Below are 21,009 nucleotides of genomic sequence, written 5' to 3'. Positions count from 1 at the left end.
ACTTGAGAGGGTACTCTGTTGCTACAGATGCACTGTCTGCTGGAGGGTCAAAAAAGAAAGCTGTAAAGTGTAAACTAAAAACCTTCAACTATTCCCTTAATACTACTATTAGTAGTATTAATACAGCCACCCTTTAAAATGTACTGTTAAAAACTCATTCATCATCATCATTCTGAAGTATCAGTCATATGACCATGTAGTGCGTATTTGTGATTTATCACACTAAACACTTATGTTATCCATCTTTAACTCATAATTACCGGTACTATTATTTACCCTTTAAATGATCAGGAAGAGGAAATTTGTGATCGAGTAAAATTGTTCTCAAAATCTTTGAATCAGAATTATTCACGAATAATTATGAGGTCCTTGCTCACTTATTAGTTCGGACTCATGTTTTTATGTGGATTATTGATCATATTTCACAGTAGCTCAGTTAATTATGAAGGAGCATATCGGGAACATGGTTGGTATTTTTAGCAGCATGAATTTATAGCAGACTGAAAATGCTATTTTTACTGCAACTGCAGTACATTCTGTTTGTTCCTAATGTAGAACACTCTCTCTTTACAGGTGGGTTAATGCCATGGAAGAAGCCACCGTTTTATAGGATCAGCTTTTCTGGATTGATTTGAAAATTTACCCTTCATCCATTTCATAAGGACTGTGTAACTATGAGGAAACACAGGGAATAAAATGCTGTATTTGTGTATGATAAAATCTTAACTGGTTGAACTGAATTAAAGAAGACATGGTGTTAAATGACAGGGCATGATTACCTACTTTTTCAACCTCTGGTGTCCCCTACCTGCTGTTATAACAGGTGTGATGCTGAAAGCCGTACAAGGTGTTGGCCCAGATACCTGCCAGTGCGTCACATTACAACAATATAACCTGCATTTTGTTCTGCAGATGATCAGTGACATTTCTCCAAATCACTGGGAAATATGAGCAAATTATTTCAGTAATTGTTCAAAAGGATCTTAGATGGTGAGAAGATGCCTGAGGAATGGAGGAGAAGTGTGCTGGTGCCCATTTTTAAGAACAACTACAGAGGAATTAAGATGGCAACTACAGATGAATAAAGCTGATGAGCCATACCATGAAGTTATAGGAAAGAGTAGTTAAAGCTAGACTAAGGGCAGACGTGAGCATTTGTGAGCAGCAGTATGGTTTCATGACAAAAAAGAGTACTACAAATGCAGTACAGTATTTGCTTTAAGGATGTTGATAGAGATGGACAGAGAAGGCCAGACGGAGCTGCATTGTGTTTTTGTAGATATGGAGAAAGCTTATGACAGGGTGCCCAGAGAGGAACTGGTATTGTATGAGGAAGTCTGGAGTGGCAGAGAAGTATGTTAGAACGGTGCAGGACATGTATGAGGACTGTAAGACAATGGTGAGGTGTGCTGTAGGTGTGACAGAGGAGTTCAAGGTGGAGGTGGGACTGTATCAGGGATCAGCTCTGAGCCCCTTCTTGTTTGCTATGGTGATGGACAGGCTGACAGACGAGGTTAGACAGGTACCATGGACTATTATATTTTCAGATGATCTTTGTGATCTGTAGTGAGAGCAGGGAACAGGTGGAGGAGAAGCTAGAGAGGTAGAGGTTTGTCCTGGAAAGGAGAGGAATGAAGGTTACCCGCAGTAAGACAGAGTACATGTGTGTGAATGAGAGGGACCCAAGTGGAAGAGTGAGGTTACAGGGAGAAGAGATCAAGAAGGTGGAGGATTTTAAGTACTTAGGGTCAGCAGTCCAGAGCAATGGAGAGTGTGGAAAAGAGGTGAAGAAGCGTGTACAGGCAGGATGGAATGGGTGGAGGAAAGTGTCAGGTGTGATGTGTGATAGAAGAGTTTCAGCTAAAATGAAAGGAAAGGTGGGCAAAACTGGTGAGACCAGTGATGTTGTTTGGTCTAGAGACAGTGTCACTGAGGAAAAGACAGGAGGCAGAGCTGGAGGTAGCAGAGATGAAGTGACCAGGATGGATAGGATCAGGAATGAGTACATCAGAGGGACAGCACATGTTAGAGGTTTTGGAGATAAACTCAGAGAGGCCAGACTGAGATGGTTTGGACATGTCCAGAGGAGAGATAGTGAATATATTGGTAGAAGGATGCTGAGTTTTGAACTGCCAGGCAGGAGGCCTAGAGGAAGACCAAAGAGGAGGTTTATGGATGTAATGAAAGAGGACATGAAGGTAGTTGGTGTGAGAGAAGAGGATGCAGAAGACAGGGTTAGAACCAAATGTACACTTTAAAAACAACCATTTTATTGCTGTTCTTTTGAGGCTGAAAAAACAAAATTGTAACTTACTATAAAATGTCCAAATGAGAGATGATCTGATCCTTAGCTGATGTAAATTATTCATGCGTTAGTTTAACTTGTGTCTTTCCAGTGGAATAAATGCATCTCTGTGACTGATACTTTGAAGTACAGCCTGCATCATGAATTAATAGTTTTACATGTTATGGAAGTATCTGCAGCTTTGCCATGTACGTTATTGTTAGTGATGGTCCTGACAGTGAATTAACAGCTTCATACTTGATCGCACTGATGTGAAATGGAACGAACTGAAAAAATAAACTCATGAACCTTCAGTGTCACCATCACTCTACTAAGGTGGAGTACCTACTCTACCTTAGTTACTTATCTTACTTAGTATACTTTTTTTATTCCAAATAATGGCAGTTATGTCTTCATTGATTTAAATACCTGAGAGAAATAAGATGTAAATTCTTTTTTGTGTAAAGATTCTAAGTCCAGCTGTGCACATACTTATTTTTGCTCAACTGAATTGTAATTCTTCATGTAATATTACATCACGAGTGTCATGGATTTTGTAATTGTACTTAAAGGTTATTCAATTCGACATTTTTATTTGAAATTGCTTAAAAGATGCTCTAATGATGGGAACTGTTGGTGTCTGGGTTTTCATTTATTTATATCCTGTCCGCTTGATGGCAACTTGTCATAGTATTTAAACACAGCAGGCTGCTACTGATTTGCTGTTGTCATGTCCTTGCGGATGGAAACCAGTGAAAACTTTATAAAAAACAACACCCCACCCCCATATGAGTACAGTACTGCACATCTTGTCTGTACTGACATGTAATCCATGTGTGGTGTGTCCTGAAGCTGGCGAATGTTTCACATTACACTGGGAGCTGCTTGGGAAGACACCAAGGACTGGCAGGCGCGCACACACACACCCACACACACACCCACACACACACCCACACACACACCCATACAATCACACACACACACACACACACACCCACACACACACACACACACACACACACACACACACACACACACACACACACACACACACACACACACACACACACACACACACACACACACACAGACCCGTGTGCTATGTGGCCAAAGAAAGGCCAGTCCTGCTCTGCTTGTCTCCCCCTGAGATTTTCTGACCTAGAATAATATCAAGCTAAAAGTTTACTTTCTGGGGCTCCTGAAAAGTTGCAGACACCTCGTCCTACATAGAGGACAGATCGTTCATCATTTTGCCCTCTCTCTCTAGCCCCAATTCTGTTTTTTCCTTCCTCTGCTGCCTCATTAATTTTAGATTTCTCAGTTCCAAAGGATTTTCTTACATTTCTTACTGTGATGTGACAGAAGACACAATTTCCTTGCAATTGACACTTCTGTTGACCTTCCCATGCTTCCTGCAGCCATCCATTTGCCTGAATCTTTCAGCTTGCTTGTGGTGAAAAATGTATTTGATTTTATTTGTACACAACAGGAATATAGAATAGTTGCTAAACAATTTTTTAACTAGTTTTTAATGTTAACGATGGTGTCTCACCGCCGGGAATCTCACAGCACGTCGCTGCCGACAGAATACACAAGCCTGTGACTCTGCTCTTGAAATTTCAGAAAAGGCTGGAAGTTCAACTTTGAGGGTCTTTCATTCACCTTTATGCCAGTTTCTCCGTGTGTTTCCACAGACTAATAGAATGGACCGTCACTAGATTCCAGATGACAGCACAATGGCATTTTTAAGACCAATTGAGTTTAAAGTGGGTTATTTCCAACACATAATTATTAGGAAATACTGAGATCAGTCAGTCAGTCAAACTTTATTAATAGAATTGTTGAAAGTTCCTTATGTTTTGTTACGTAATCACCGGTGCTCCTACAGTCTGCTCTACCGTCTGAGAGCAGCTCAGTCAGAGCCGGGACTTCGGTGACGCCCCTTGACTACCGTTGTTAGGGGGCGTGGGCCCGAGTGCCTTGTGAGGGGGCTCCTCTGGTGGCGGAGTGCGGCATGACTGGCGGCCAGACTGACGGCTTTTTTTTCAGCGACCATGTTTTTAACCAATATTAATATGAATATTAATCCATATATAAAACGCACCGGATTATAAGGCGCACTACGGGTTTATGAGAAAATTTTAGGCTTTTAGGTGCACCTTATAGTGCGGAAAATACGGTACTTGTATATTGCTGCAGGCATAAGCAATTCAGAGAAAAGCAAATAATCAAGCATATACACTGTCTACTTATTGATGTTGGATGAATTTAGGTCTATGTGCTCAATCATAGAAATAATTAACAGCTGATGCCAAAATACATCAATGCCTAAATTGTACCGGTATTGTTTTTAAAATCCCAAACAGAAGAGTTGTGCGAACTTGGCAGATTTTAAAGATAAACCCACACATAGAAATGTCCTGGCTATTTTCAGATTCTGTCTCAGGAGGAAATGTAGTGTTGTGTTAATGTTCCAAGTTAAGCAGCATTCCTGCTATTCTTTAATAGTGTTATGTAGGTGGCAGATCCTCAGGAGAACAGGAAAGGTTTTATTACATAATAGCCATAGATTTAAATAAAAGAGTAATAAATGGAGCAAAGAGGAGGCAGTTTTATCCACTTGACATTGTCTTGACATTTCTGGGTTTGCATTTGTTATGCCTTGTGTCTCTACATCCATCAGAGATGAGTATAGAAAAAAAGATGATGGAGAGGCTTGAAAATTAAAGGGACGGACTCTCGTGTCCCACTTTGCTACATCTTTGCAGCCTACACTGCCAAGTCCATGTTACACCTATTCCACCTCCCCTCAATCTTTAAATAGATCTCTCTCCCTCAACAGGATGTAGAGAAAAATACACAGCCCTTGGCGCACGCTACACTTTTGAAAATGTATTATCTTTGTTGCTTAAGCATGGAGTCTGCAATCTTCTCAACCACCTCTCTGTAGGAAATCAATGTTTTTTTCACAAATGTTCAGATATTCCTTTAAGAGTATTTTTCAAAGAAAACATATTTTATGTCATCTTTTACATTAAAACTAACATTGTATAATTTTTAAAGATTGTGGGAATAGCATTTTACTGTCATCATATAAAAGATCAATCAGCTGACAAGATTTTTCTATTTCAATACAACTGTATGAAAATCCAAAATAATGCCTTCAACAGCTGTCTTTTATCAAGATTAAAATGAAACTGAAATAAAAATGAAAATATCTGTATTCAAAAGTTTTGCAACCAGTACTGCTACATTTTTGCATGAGAAATTATTGTTGATTATTATTGGTTTACCAAAATTGTCTCCTTTTTTTCCACTTTTAGTTTTATACTTATAATCCCAAACAATGAAGACTATCCTATCCCAAATCATTAAAGAATCTTGAAAAACAATCTTGGATCCAAATCATCACCAAAATTTATTCTGTACTTAGATTCTTCTTCTCCTGGCTTGTCCCATTAACAGTTTCCATAGCATGTCATCCTTTTCAATGTCAGCTTATCTTCTGCGTTCTCCTATCTAACACCAGCTGCCCTCGTGTCTACATCCATCCACCTTCATTTTGGTCTCCCTCTTGCCTGGTAGCTCCATCCTCAACACCTTTTTACAAATATACTCACAATCTCTCCTCTGGATGTGGCCAAACATTGAAGTCTGCTCTCTCTAACTTTGTCTCCAAGACATCTCACCGCTGTTCCTCTAATGAAGTAATTTCTGATCCTATACAACCTGGTCACTCCTAGAGAGAACCTCAACATCTTCATTTCTGCCGTCTCCAGCTCAACTTCCTGTCTTCTTTTCAGCGGCACTGTTTCTTATCTGTACATCATGGCTGGCCTCACCACTGACTCTAATCCGTACAACATGGTTGGCTTCACCACTGTCTCTAATCCCTACGTCATAGCTGGCCTCACCACTGTCACCACTTTTCTAAATGTTTCTCCACCTACTCCCTGCTTTCACTGCTGATCACAATGTCATCTGCAAATTCATGGTCCATGGGGATTTCAGCCTAACTTCACCTGTCAGCCTATCCATCACTACTGCAAACAGGACGGGGCTCAGAACTGATCTCTGATCAGTCCCACCTCTACCTGTCACACCTGCAGCACACCTCACTGCTGTTCTGCTGTCCTCCTATATGTCCTGTACTATTCCAACATACTTCCCTGCCTCTCCAGATTTCCTCATGCAGTACCACAGTTCCTGTCTGTGTACCTTGTCATAAGCTTTCTCTAGATCTACAGAGGTGCTTCTGGCCTCCTCTGTACTTCAACCAACATCCTCAAGGCAAATAATGCATTTGTGGTACTTTTCCTAGGCATAAAAACATATTGTTGGTCACAAATACTCACTTCTGTCCTGAGTCTAGCCTCTACTACTTATTCCCACATCTCCATTGGGTGACTAATCAACTTTATCCCTTTATAGTTCCCACAAATCTTCACATCACTCTTGTTATGCTATGGTAAATCTTCATTGAACATTTCATGAAAATACTGTAAGTCCTTTAGTTTTTGCATAATTCTGCTTACAATAAACAAACATACAACTAAACCATACTATTCTCATAAAATCCTTGGCGGAAGTCATCATGCAATACTGATTATTCTCCATATCAGAGTCAAACAGCTATATGTGTCAAATCAGGTATAGGAGCTTTTAAGCTTCAGAGCGCATGATAAATTTAATATCTGCTTGTTTCACAGCCTATACATCCCACGGGTGGATCATGACAGGAGGCATGTGTGGATGTGTGAGTATGTGTGCTAAGAACAGAAGGATGATTCTCAAGCTTTGAATGTGCATCCGTCAGAGTCACAGTAGAACAGATGAGACATACTCTTCAGTGCACACACAAATCTCAATGTAGACTTCCTGTATCTCCCATGAGTCACAATCTTTCATGTAAATCCTCAAGGGGAAGACAGACACCTGTGCGTCCAGCCTGTCCCTCACGTTAGGGTCTCACTTTATCCACTGTTTACTTGAGCTCATCACATTGGTCTAGAGACAGTGTCACTGAGGAAAAGACAGGAGACAGAGCTGGAGGTAGCAGAAATGAAGATGCTGAGGTTCTCTTTGACCAGGATGGATAGGATCAGGAATGACAGCACATGTTAGAGGTTTTGGAGATAAAGTCAGAGAAGCCAGACTGAGATGGTTTGGACATGTCCAGAGGATAGATAGTGAATATATTGGTAGATGGATGCTGAGTTTTGAACTGCCAGGCAGGAGGTCTAGAGGAAGACCAAAGAGGAGGTTTATGGATGTAGTGAACGAGGACATGAAGGTAGTTGGTGTGAGAGAAGAGGATTCAAAGGACAGGGTTAGATGGAGGAGACTGATTCGTTGTGGCGACCCCTGAAGGGAAAAGCCGAAAGGAGAAGATTTAAGCTCATCACATGAGAATATCTAACTTTGCATATTCATTTATTTATATTTCTCTCTCCCTCTCCCTTTTCCACCCCCCCACCGTGTGTGTGTGTGTGTGTGTGTGTGTGTTTGTGCGTGCGTGTGTAAATACAAGCATGAAGCAGTAGCCACCTCCTTGCCAGCAAATACTGTACTTTGTCAAGCCTAAAAACATTCCTAGCAGTCCACAGTAACACAGCAACATGCGACCCCATCCCTGCCAAACAAATGTGTTATCCTGTACATGGCCTATCCAGTAGTTAGGTAGGCCACACTCGGGCCTAGATGTAGATGGGATGTAGATTTTTTATCTGTAACTTGTCTGAACAAGTTTTTCCAAATACGACCAGCAGTGGGGAACAAACACCACCATGTTCAAAAACAGGAAACTGACATGTATGCAGTATTTGTGTCAGTCCGTTTGACCGCTTTGACAACTTGTCCGGAAAAAACGGATGGTACCTTTATTCAAAGTAGGACAACCGCGGTCGCCGAGACACGGACCGCTTTGTGCGTGCGCCCGTGCGCGTGCGTGTGTCAGGTAAACGTCACAGCCCTGGTGATGAGAGCGCGCGCCATACTTCCTTAATCGACGGAATCACAGAGCGAAAGCCAGAGGAAGAGAAAAAGGCAGTTTCGTCGTGTTGCGGTGGAAATAAACGGCACCTTTTTCGCAAAACGAGGTAAGAACGCTGTTGGAACTGTGTTTTAGTCGAGTTATTTTCGTGGCTATAGTTTTCATGTTTGGAACTTGCATAATGTCGCTGTAAGAGCAAAAAGTTCTCCCTCCTCATATGGCTGCCTTCATCCGGGGGTAACAAACCCCCGCTGTCGCTGACGTCTGACGGAAAACGAATAACTACGTTAATGTGTGTTAGAGTTCTATCATGAATAGTTCGTCTTTGACTTTGACGAGCATTCGGCTCGGATTGGAATGGCGATACCTGTCAACTTTTTTAAGTGTTGCAACATCGTAAGTACATTTTAATTAAAGCCGTGCGACGGAATCTATGACCTGTTGTGATCCGTGACGCTGCTGGACGGAAGTCAGAGTGATGATGGGTTCATCAGATGATGACAGGTGATGACTTCAAGGCTGTCTGAGTCGGTCATCATCACCTTAGTCTGTGACAACTCTCAAAATGTTTGACGGTATCAATATAAATATACAGTTAATGAAGTTCGACTTAAGATCATAGAACCTCACGGGTCGCATCATGTTGTGAGAGGAATGCAGGCAGATCTGGACAGTAAAGAAAGCCTATTTTTATAATGCAGATGCATAAATTATGCATTTACTTACCTATAGATAGATAGATAGATAGATAGATAGATAGATAGATAGATAGATAGATAGATAGATAGATAGATAGATAGATCCACATCCTTGAGAAACTTGCTGAATATCACTGACTGATTCTCTACTGAAACTCATTCTCAACAGTTGATTGCACCATCACAGTTGCATTATAAGTCATTGCAATAACCATTGTGTACCCTGTGACTGTCACGGTATTCTGCACGTTTTGTTCTTTAAAATTGTGAGCAGGAATTGTTTGCAGTGTAATTCACTTCTGTTACATGCATGCATATGTATGTGTACAGAGAGGTTCGTGTAAAGACATGTTTCTGCCACCAACAACATGATGTCGTGTAATGCAGCTTATTTAATGCTTGTGTAGTAATTACATACATGTAGCTGGTAATTGTACACCTTTATTTTTCTGTTTTGTTTTTTTTTTAATTCAAATTAGAAGAAAACTGCTCTTCCGCCTCCCATGTTGACATCACTTATAATGTTTGTTTATGGCTCAGACTTCAGCACTCAAGCTCCACATGTAGAAGATATTAATTCTGCACCATTTATGAACTATTAATTCAATGCCTATCTTGTAGTTGCTCGTTTTATATTTGAATGTGTTCAGTACAGTGCCCTAGGATATTAGAATTTAGTTGTCTTGATAGTAGCAATGCCTGCTAACAAATTGGCCTTTTTATATATCATTAAGAAAGGTACAGGAAGTAGCCTATATAATGAAAGTAAACAAAGTCAGGTGGAGTTCACATATTATGGCCTACTGGTGGGACGTATCTACTGAATTTAACACATGGGACAAATCGAAACTGTACATGAACAGTTTGCTAGGTAATCAATCACTACTGCCCTCAATTTAGACAGTGTGCTTGGTATTGATTCACACCCCAAACCCTGACATCGCGGTTCACAGAGGAGTGAGCAGTCATTTATCGCCTTCATCTCTTACCGCATACTTATTTCTTTCCTGGATTTCTTTCTGCATCCAGTTTTTCTGTTCTCAGTGTGGGCGGTTAAGGGTTTGGGATTGTGAATACTAGCTGATCTATTGTGGTGATCTGCATGCTTGTATTTGGATTAGCGGCATGTTGAGGCTTGTTCTACTCTGGTAGTGCAGACAGGGATCTCCATTTGTTGAAACTGCATATTAAAAAGAGCTCCACAGCCCTGAAAACACAATGACACATGGAACCAAATTGCAAAGGAGCAAATGGCTCATTTGACATTTTACTACAGACTACGCATAGAAGACAGCATGTGTGTGACTGAACTGTGCAGCCAATTTATGATGCTTATAGATATCTTTTGCATGGCACAAACAGAAACAGGTGGCGCATAGACGATCATAGAACTAGTAGTGCTCTCATCTGTAGCACACAGGCATTGAATCATGCATATAGCAGTTAGTCCCCTCCATGCTGGATTATATTGATCTAGTATTTTAATTAACCGTGTGTATGTAGCCTGTAAGTGGATGAAACTAGTTTTTATCATTTTGTTTCTTTCAATAACTTAATCATTAGGTTGACAGAGACTATTAAATGACAGAAGTCCAGAAGAAGAACATAATGATGAAGTAGTGAGAAATCCATTTCATTTGACCAGTGTAAGCCTACCTCATTTTAGCCTGCCTCAGCCGTAGCCTGTGGTATAACTGGATTATACTCAATTACATATATGTATGAAATTCAAGCGGATATAATTTCAAGCTGTAAATATGTGTATGTCATCATGGGAAAACATCAGCAGGGTAACTGTGATTATCCATCTCTTCGAACAGGTGACGTGAATATTTGTCACCATGGCTCCTTTCTTGAGGATTGCCTTTAACTCCTATGAGTTGGGCATCCTGCCTCCTCTGGCTGATCCACCTTTCTGTGCAATCAAGATGAAGGAAGCCTTGTCAACTGGTGAGAAACTATTTGATGACCTTCAATACCATGTCCTTAACAGAATTCGTTAATTTTGTTGAAAGAAATATTACATGTTTCCTGCAATTAAGAACGTAAGGCATTCTTCCTGTTTCCTAGAACGAGGTAAGACCTTGGTTCAGAGAAAACCTACCATGTACCCGGCTTGGAAGGCCAGTTTTGATGCACACATCTATGAGGGTCGAGTACTTGAGATACTGCTGATGAAAACACCAGAGGAGCCCCTTGCTGAGGTCACTGTTGGTGTATCTGTCCTCGCTGAGCGCTGCAAGAAAGCCAATGGGCGTGCTGAGTTCTGGGTAGGACATCACAGACTACGCTCTGTCTGTTAAACCATATTTCAGACTTCATGTGTATAGCTGCCCGTTTTTCTAACTTTGGCTCAGGTGGATCTCCATCCATCTGGCAAAGTGATGATGGCAGTGCAGTATTTTCTGGAGGGAGGGGATACAGGTAAAGGAAATTCATTTCTATTTTAATCCATTGTCCTCATTTACAAAGAACATTTTTGTCTGTAATTTCAATGAACTGTATTGTTCGCCTTAGGGGAAATTATCTAAGTGAATAAATAGAATCAGGTTCCACCGACATTTGAACTCGGATCGCTGGAGTGCTGACCATTACACCATGGAACCACATACATTTTCTGTAGGTGTTTAGTAGCATTGTTTTCTATGGTATTACATGTGCCATCAGTCTGTAGCCCCTGTAACTTTCAGATCCGTCTGAAACAGATTTTTGATTGTAATTTCTAAAAACTGTTCTACATCATTTGTTTTAGTTTATCATGCACAGATATACATGACATAATTCTTTCTATAATTTACGACCCTCACGCTTCAAACCAAATCATGCACAAAAATATGCACAACTTATGCAACAGTTATGTAACTTTTGCACAAAAGTTTTATTAAGCCTAGTACACCATCATCCACAGTACGATGCTGATTAAATAAATCAGTAGACTTAAGGACATTTGAAAGTTTAACATTTAACATTTGAAAGATTTATGAAATACCCAAGTATTTCATATCGATGTAACTTGATCTATAGGTTCTCAGTAAGATTGACTGACCTTTGATTTGCTTTTTATTTTGTTAATTTTAATACCTGAGACTCCATTTTATGTATTCAGAGACTGGACAACTACTTGTCAGTGTTTTGCTTGGCTGATCTATTTTTATTATTCACAGGCATATTCCCGTGGGTTCCCACTTCAAGGCTAGCAATGTGTGGCATTTACTAGATGACCTTTGTTTTTCCACTGCAGTGTGGGTTGACTGATCTGTATTTCCGTTTTTTCTGTCTCAAAGAGAGTAAGCAGTCTGCCAAGGAGGAAGAAGCTCCTACCCTGAACCGTAGACGAGGGGCCATAAAGCAGGCAAAGATCCACTTCATCAAGAACCACGAGTTTATTGCCACATTCTTCAAACAGCCCACTTTCTGCTCCGTGTGCAGAGAATTTGTCTGGTCAGTCTTGCCTAAACTCAGCTCTAAAAAGTTCATTCACCATTTTGATCATACTTGAGCTGTAGTAAAAATTTAATATTAATACATATATTTGCATAAATGTGGTGTGGTTGAGCATCATTATTAACAAGTGATTAATCAGCATACTGTTCACTAATTTTTTTCTCACAGGGGACTCAACAAGCAAGGCTATAAATGCAGACGTGAGTGTACCAAAGCTTAAAATCCCTGTACTTTTTGCAATACTTAAAATAAAAATCAAATGTATAACTGTTACACAAAGTGCATACTTTACAATGAAAGAAATCAAGTTTTGTTTTCTAAACCTTTAAGAAGTGTTATAAACTATTTAAATCTCTTTTGTCTTTGCTTGTATCAGAATGCAATGCAGCCATCCACAAGAAGTGCATAGACAAAATCATTGGCAGATGTACTGGTACTGCTGCTAACAGTCGAGATACTGTGGTATGTATTTGTGTAGCACCTCATGTACTGTGAGCATACTTCATATCAATCACAATTTCAATTTATCAGATATATTTTCACTCTGGTTTTTGCTGTTATTCCTTAAGTCTGAATCGGTAGGCGTTGCTGGGATAGAATGTGACATAAAGGTAGATACCAGCCAGATTGAACATGTTGGTGGATTAGAACAATCCAAGACCACCAGACGTAGAAAATGATCAAGCTTACACACCTTCCCTTGAAGAATTGATGGAGTATATACTAAAGACGTCCTTTCTATCACAGTGGAGGCTGACAATAGAGGAAATAGGGAACTTTCTGTCAGAGTTGACTTTCAGAGAGGAAAGCAAAAGACAAAGGAAAGAAATAATAAGATGACATGGGTTTGTCAGACTTGTGAAGAACGCTAATCAAGATTCCTCTGCCACAAGTCATCCTGAAGATAACAAATCCCATTTGTCCCTACAGTTCCAGAAGGAGCGCTTTAAAATTGATATGCCACACCGTTTCAAGACCCACAACTACATGAGTCCCACCTTCTGTGATCACTGTGGGAACATGCTATGGGGTCTAGTCAAACAAGGCCTCAAATGTGAAGGTACGGCACAGCTATACTGTATTTGACTGATTGTGGAAGATATTATCATCTTTAACAGATGCTTTTGTTCTGTTTGCAGATTGTGCCATGAACGTCCACCACAAGTGTCAAGATAAAGTAGCTAACCTTTGTGGTATTAATCAAAAGCTGCTAGCTGAAGCACTTACTCAAGTCAGCCAGGTGAGTTCACAGAGTCATTTTTGGGTATGAATTTAAGATCAAATCATATGTTTGCTGAAGTCAGATTTAGGTCTAAAGAATTTGAAGCACATACAGTATCTAACTCATCCTATTAAAACAACATTGCTCTCTCTGCCAGACTGCAAAGCTGGTTATTTTATCTGGTACTTACATATATAGCGGTGGAGGATGAATGGGTGGATGGATGGACAGTAAATACAAGTATACTGGGTAGGACATTAGACCATAGTTATGGTAATGAAGGAATGAGTTAGGAATGATGAATTAATGAGTGTGATAACCATTAAATGGTTATGCATGTTATGAAAACAAAAATAACATTAACATTGTAGTTGACCATAAGGAAGCTAAACTTGTGTAGATCAGTCAGTCAGTCATCTTCAGATTACCACCGCTATATCCGCCGCAGCGGGTCACGGGGAGCTGGAGCCTATCTCGGCGGCATAGGGCGTGAGGCGGGGGACACTCCGGGCACGTCGCCAGTGCACCGCGGAGCCACACACAAAGACACACAACCATGCACACACACACTCATTCCTACGGGCAATTTGGAACGGCCAATCAACCTGAAGCGCATGCTTTTGGAGGTGGGAGGAAGCCGGGGAACCCTGAGAGAACCCACACAGACACGGGGAGAGCATGTGAACTCCGTACAGAGCGGGACTAGAACCCGGGTCCGCCGTGTAGTGAGGCGTTGTGTAGATCCATTGTGTAGGAATTGGTTTGTGCACTTCTGTTTTTCCAAATCTAAATTTGTGTAGCTTTGGGGGTAATCAGCACACAAGTCTTTGTTAACGAAAAGAATTTGACTAAATAACTTCACCGTGGGTATACCTTAGCTAGGTATCATTGCTGGGAATCTGTTGGTCTTGCTGTGTCTTATATATTTTTGCATTTGCTATTCCTTCAGAAATCATCAACCCGCCGTTCTGATCCAAACCTGCCTAATCTGCCTGATATTGGCATCTATGATGAAGTTAACAAACTTGCTGGACTTCAAATTGAGGGTGAGCATTGTTCTTTATGTGCATATAATTAGATGCATTCATGTAAGTATGTGCTGTAATAAATGCCACTTGCAGACGAATATACAAGTGTGCTCAGAGTTAAACATAATTCTTTGAATAATTTTATTAAGTGCCACTTCATTTTTTCTTTAGAGGGATTTCCCTATGGCCGACTGTGGGAGGGGTCTAGCCCACATCCTCCGTCTCGTATTACACATGTGACTCGCGTCAATGTGGACAACTTCATCTTTCACAAGGTCTTGGGAAAGGGCAGCTTTGGGAAGGTACATAGCCTAACAATGTCCACATGAAGTCATACTCTTATTAAATATAATCTCTCCTCAGTTTTCCTCATCCATATTTTCACTTGTTGTCCAGGTTCTCCTGGCAGAGCTGAAGGGTCATGGAGAGTACTTTGCGGTGAAGGCTCTGAAGAAAGATGTAGTGCTGATGGATGATGATGTGGAGTGTACTATGGTGGAGAAGAGAGTCTTGGCTTTAGCCTGGGAAAACCCTTTCCTTACACACATTTACTGCTCCTTCCAGACTAAGGTACTCCATTTTCAGTTCAGTAGATATTCTTGCATTCACTAGTTGGAGTTGTCCTCAGTGATCCGAATCAAATTTGTCAACAGGAGCATCTGTTCTTTGTGATGGAGTATCTCAACGGAGGAGATTTGATGTTTCACATCCAGGAGAAAGGCCGCTTTGAACTCTACAGATCCATGTGAGTCACACGTATCATAAACATAATAACATACAAACTTGCCGCCATGGTCCTGCAATACTGAAAAGATCTGTTGTGTAGGACTAGATGGTCATATTCCTCTAGAGATTAATACTACCCCACCAATAAGATTCTGTAGAGTTCAAACAAGTGATGGCATCCTTTGGGTTGTCAAGTGGGCGACCTCTTTCATGGATGTTTGCTGATCAACCCACGACATCCCAAGAGGGTTCAGAGTGAGTCCCAGGTTCACTCCCTAGATGCCATCAGCTCACTTGAAGGCCCAGGTCAGATCCTTTCTATCAATGTACAGTACATTCATGTACAGCCACTGGCTCCCCCTGAGCTCGGCTCACAATGTCCCTGTGAAATGATATCCAGATATTTTCTGGGGTTTTTTTTTCAGTTGTGATATTTAGATAATATTTTGCACAATATATAATGTGCGTGTACATACATGTCCCATCTTCATAGCATGTAATTGTAAATTAAATCATATCCATAGGAACAACATGATTAAAGAAAAATGTATTATTACTTACTTAAACCGAAGCATTTAAATAATGTGCTTCCAACACCATGTCTATTTTAATGTTGTTTTGTCAGCATTTGTTGTGTCATGCCATCTGTTGCTTATCTTGTCTTTGTGAGAAAATATTTTTGCTGAATCATTCTGCCAATGTTTGCTGAATGTGTTTCTGTGCAGGTAGGACAGGTGTCTCCCAGAAAATTTTATGTTCTTATAATCTTAGTATTTTTCTGAGACATTGAAACAGTTTGTTCATTGATGGTAACTAATCTGTTGAGCAACAGGGAGGCTAGGGAAGCATGGGTAGTTTTTTAAACAGCAGGAGAGATATTTTAGATAATAAGCATTACACACTGGTACTCACTGTCATTACTAGTGCTTTTTTATTTTGTTATTGTGCAGAGACTCATCTATAGATTCACTGATGAAAACCAGATTCTCACAAAGCAGAGTCTGTGTTTACTCTCCTCATGGCACCTCCAGTCTCTCTTTCTCAACATGCTTTTTTATCTTTCTTATGGGTCTACAGTGGAGCCTGTTAGCTGTTGCTCATGAGCAGAATGGCCTTGTAAGGAGTGAGCAGCTCTCAGTGCCTGTGCACTTGCTTCTGTAGGAGGTATCAGTTACTACCTCCAACCTCACTAAACATGACTTTGGGAATCCTTCCAGAAAATAACAATGGCTCACTGGTACAAGTAGTATTATGGAATCTAATGCTTGGTGGCACCTGTTTCACCACTAACTCAAGTCCCACATTCTCAGACAGAAATAGAAATAAATAATTTCTGAAAGGGTCATTTTAGATGCACAAGTATCACGTAAACAACCATAATAAAAAAAAGAAAACCCTGCACACACAAAGTAGGTATAGATTATGAGCAAGAAAAGACTATGTACTGAATGTATTTGCAGTGACAGATTTCAATGTATGCTGTGTTCTGCAACTTTATTTTATATTTGAAAGGGATAATTGCAAATGTACTCCACTGGTACATGAATATTTATGAAGATTTTTATACTCATTTTGAAAAGGTTTTACATTATGCCAGTATGAACACTAACAATGAATGTAGTAGTGTTTTTCCATTTCCTGTAATTAAAGTGGTGGCTGTGTCCTGGACCTGTGAGATGACAGGAGTAATGTTGTACTTTGCAAACAGACACCTGATCTTAATCTGGCATTCTCTAAAATCCTCCTCATTCTGTGACTGTGTTCAGCCCAAATGGAAAATTTCTTCTCAGCAGTGGGGTGGGGGGAGTGGGGTGTTTTATTAAATGGCATAGCGTTCATTTGAAACAAAACATGCCTTTACATGTTAACATAGAGTTAGTCAACATACTTTATATATAAGAATATAATACACTTTTTTGTGTGTTGTTCCACAAGCTGTCAAAGTGGAACGGAAAGTATCTCTGGATGTTGTTATGCAATATTTTTCCTGAGGCAGCAAATGAACTGCAAATTTTATGGTGACCTCTTTATAAGGACAAATGTGTTATTCTGCCAGCGGCTGCTGCTAACCTGTTGACGCGGTGCTGTGAAGAAGTTAGTTTACCGTCTCAACATTATTCACATTGCAAAGTATAACTTACTCGCACTGACTGAACTTTGTCATGTATTTTGCTGTCTAACTTGTTCTGTAAGTGGTAAAATACATTGGTAATGGTTTTCAGTGAGAGATGATGAATAGATGAAACCTGATCGGTTTATTCAGTCCTTTTCAATTAGTCATTTGTGTTGGAGTGGACGCTCTGTCTCTTCTCACAATTTTTTGTAACACATGACAAGAGAAGCAGTTAGAGATGGGCTAATCTTTCGCCTCTCATGTTTCCCATTATGAGAGCGTTATTCACCTGTGTCTTACTCCATACAAATGTCCTCTTCAATAATTTAGCTCTACACTGACCAAGGGAGCGAGATGGATACACCTATACCTTTTCCCCAGGGATGAGTGAATGATTCTCTGCCATGTTTGTTTTCACAGGTTCTACTCTGCTGAGATCATTTGTGGTCTTCAGTTTTTACACTCCAAAGGGATCATTTACAGGTCAGAGTTCAAATATATGTTCCATTTGGATGTATGTATGTACACAATGCTATTTCTGTACAGTTACAGTGCGATGTAGTAAAGAATTTAAAGACTCCAAACCTGCTTGTTTAGGTACTCCCCACATTTTGTCTCATATTTTGATTCAGAAAATCTCATTATCATTGGGTGGTAATGCTGTTGTTTACATGGACTGTTCAAAAAACAGTGTGGGAAAGTCCCAGTGGGGAGTCAAAAAGTCTGCTTCAGAAGAAACAATAAAATAAAAATTTTGTGAGAAATGACAATTTGGTCATCTTTTATAGTTAAGAGGTGGATTTTAAAGTGTCAGGAAAATCTGTAATCTTACAGTCGGCTTCCACCTTCAAAGCGATCACTATTATTTCTAAATGTGATTTGATTGGTTTGTTTTCAGAGATCTTAAGTTAGACAATGTGATGCTGGACCAAGATGGGCACGTAAAGATTGCTGACTTCGGCATGTGTAAGGAGAATGTGTTAGGAGAGAATCGCGCCACAACATTCTGTGGTACTCCTGACTATATTGCTCCAGAGGTACTGAGTTTTATAAGTAGAGATGCTCTTTTTGCTTCAAATATTCAATCTTGCAACCAGACAAATTTTCATTCTTTATACAGACAAGTGCTCTGTCTCCTCTAACATTTCTTTATCATATCGTGTTTCAACTTAGATTCTGCTTGGACAGAAATACTCCTTCTCTGTTGACTGGTGGTCATTTGGGGTGTTGCTGTATGAAATGTTGATTGGTCAGTCACCCTTCCATGGAGATGATGAAGATGAATTATTTGAGTCCATCCGCATGGATACTCCCCACTATCCACGTTGGATCAACAAGGAGACCAAAGACTTGCTTGAACGGGTCTGTCTAAAACACCTTTTTCAAATGCACCGTTTGTGCCACAGGGCAGATTTATTATTTTCTTCTGTTCCTTGAAAATACACAGGTTGATCAAGTCTTCAAATTAAATTAAGAATGTTACCATTGATAGCTAAAAATAAGTTGATTTTGAGATGTAACGGTCCATATTCCTTATATTACCTTCACTGACTCCCTGCAGTTATTTGAAAGGGACCCCACTCGTAGGCTGGGAATTGTGGGTAACATCCGTTTACACCCCTTCTTCAAGACAATTATCTGGCAGGCCTTGGAACAGAGAGAAATTGAGCCCCCCTTCAAACCCAAAGTGGTATGTCCCCACACACACAACTGGCAATTTTGTTATGGATTGTGTGTTGTAGTCATGTTTGTTTATAATATATGATTACTTCTCTTACAATTTTGCTGTAATACTATTGTTGGCAATTACAGAAAGCACCAAATGATTGCAGCAATTTTGATCGGGAATTCCTGATGGAGAAGCCACGTCTCTCCTACAGCGATAAGAACTTCATAGATTCCATGGATCAGACTGCTTTTGCTGGCTTTTCATTCATCAACCCCAAGATGGAGCAGCTATTAGAAAAATGACTGCTGTGATGACAGTCAGACCTGGGTTACAGCCCTACTGTTTCCAGAGAGTTCCGTTATTTGTCACTTTGTTTAACTTTCCAATGAGTGAACGGTTCTGCAGTCAGTATTTTTGTGACCTGATTTTAAGCACAATCTATTCTCCTAGGTACATGTTGGAATGATACGAGTAGAAACAGGTCTAGGGACTTGTATGTATTGATTTTAATGTGTTTGTATGCATGCTTTTTAATTGTGTAGGTTTTGAAGGTCTGTAATAAACTTATGGTAGAAGGTTACAAATCCTTACATTCCGCTTTAGTTACTGCAATTTTGTGCAGCCATTTTTTCTCTGTTCTCGTAATATTCAGTTCAACCCAATTGGACATGCAAAATTAGCAGGAGGCAAGTGCAGTAGATAGTATGTAGGAATGTATTACACAATATATACCAAATATATGGATGTGCGATGTAGGTAACTGCATGTATAGACATCAGACCAACAAAAACCTATCCATCTTTAAATGTAAATTAATTATGTTACTTGTCTTTGAAACATCTAAATTATTACCGGAGAATTTACGTTTGTGTGATGACCTCCATATTGCCATGTAAAGAACAAATTACCAGCTGATCTCAGCTGTTTTGAAAGGTCCTGTCTGTGCATGGCGGTAAAGTGAATGCACTCAGGGATATAAACTTTCGGTAAAGGTATGACTATAAAAGATGTGTGGAATTAATGACATGCTGTATATAGACAACATATTTGTATATTGTTGCAACATGTATAATGGTTTGATAAGGATGTGCTTTTTTTTTATTGTCTCATCTTTTACATCTGATTAAAAACCCATCAAATTCAAAGTCTAAGGTTCATTTCTCTTAAGAATGCTTTTGCTGTTTACGGGACTAATTAAATTTCCAAAAAACAGATGCTTGGGTTTTGTCTGATCAGAGTTGTCACTTAAACAGAATCTTGGGAATTGTAAATGAACAGTTTTACACTCTGAGGAGCGTTGTGGAAATTTCTTCCGACTAAATAAAAGGCGATCGCTAATACTGAAATGAGAATAAAGACTTGGAAAAACCAAGATTCGGTTTTGTAATTTTATTCAAAGGTTTGGACTCAGTTCACACAAGCAGCAGGATGGTTGAGAGAAGTGACTGTAGAGTGTAATATCGTTCTTTTGCACGGTTGTGACAGTGACCTCTGACACTGATGCAAAATTGAGGAGTTTGGACCCGATTTGAACCGAACTCACCGCAATGATTTGCTGTCTTAAAGAAAACAGATCAGACACCTGGTAGATTACAGATAATCCAATAGCAAATCATTAGTGACACGTGGGTGTGACACGTGGGTGTGTACGGACTCATGTTCTATCAGTCCGTAGTCTCCAGTGTGCTGTCATACGCCATTGTGTGTTGGGATGGGGGGGCCAGGAAAAGAGATATGGACCGTCTGAACAGACTCATCCGCAGAGCGGGCTCAGTGGTCGGGCTGAGCCTGGACTCTGTGGATATGCTTCTGGAGAGCAGGACCATGTCTAAA

At 40.1% G+C, this 21,009-nt stretch overlaps 2 protein-coding genes across 3 annotated transcripts in view; both read left to right on the top strand.

Moving 5' to 3' along the window:
• The window catches only part of fgd5b (FYVE, RhoGEF and PH domain containing 5b), a 29,922-nt gene extending 27,016 nt beyond the window's left edge, over window positions 1–2,906 (top strand). For both annotated transcript variants that reach the window (XM_068316214.1, XM_068316212.1), the window contains one exon: window positions 574–2,906. In XM_068316214.1, coding sequence (XP_068172315.1) covers window positions 574–610 — 37 coding nt within the window. In that variant the 3' untranslated portion in view covers window positions 611–2,906. The remainder of the gene's footprint in view (window positions 1–573) is intronic.
• Window positions 2,907–8,195: 5,289 nt separating this feature from the next.
• prkcda (protein kinase C, delta a) lies at window positions 8,196–20,321 on the top strand. Its single transcript, XM_068315566.1, has 18 exons — window positions 8,196–8,382; window positions 10,795–10,924; window positions 11,045–11,244; window positions 11,332–11,398; window positions 12,259–12,415; window positions 12,587–12,618; window positions 12,795–12,880; window positions 13,349–13,478; window positions 13,558–13,658; window positions 14,590–14,686; window positions 14,840–14,970; window positions 15,065–15,238; window positions 15,322–15,413; window positions 17,928–17,990; window positions 18,406–18,544; window positions 18,681–18,869; window positions 19,069–19,197; window positions 19,320–20,321. The coding sequence occupies exons 2-18, from the start codon at window positions 10,816–10,818 to the stop codon at window positions 19,476–19,478; spliced, it is 2,055 nt and encodes a 684-aa protein (XP_068171667.1). The 5' UTR covers window positions 8,196–8,382; window positions 10,795–10,815; the 3' UTR covers window positions 19,479–20,321.
• The last annotated feature ends 688 nt before the right edge of the window (window positions 20,322–21,009 follow it).

The sequence above is a fragment of the Antennarius striatus genome, chromosome 5 (assembly GCF_040054535.1).
Source record: "Antennarius striatus isolate MH-2024 chromosome 5, ASM4005453v1, whole genome shotgun sequence".
NCBI lineage: Eukaryota > Metazoa > Chordata > Actinopteri > Lophiiformes > Antennariidae > Antennarius > Antennarius striatus.
The sequence above is the reverse complement of the archived record's forward strand: the minus strand, read 5'-3'. Positions and strand labels throughout refer to the sequence as shown.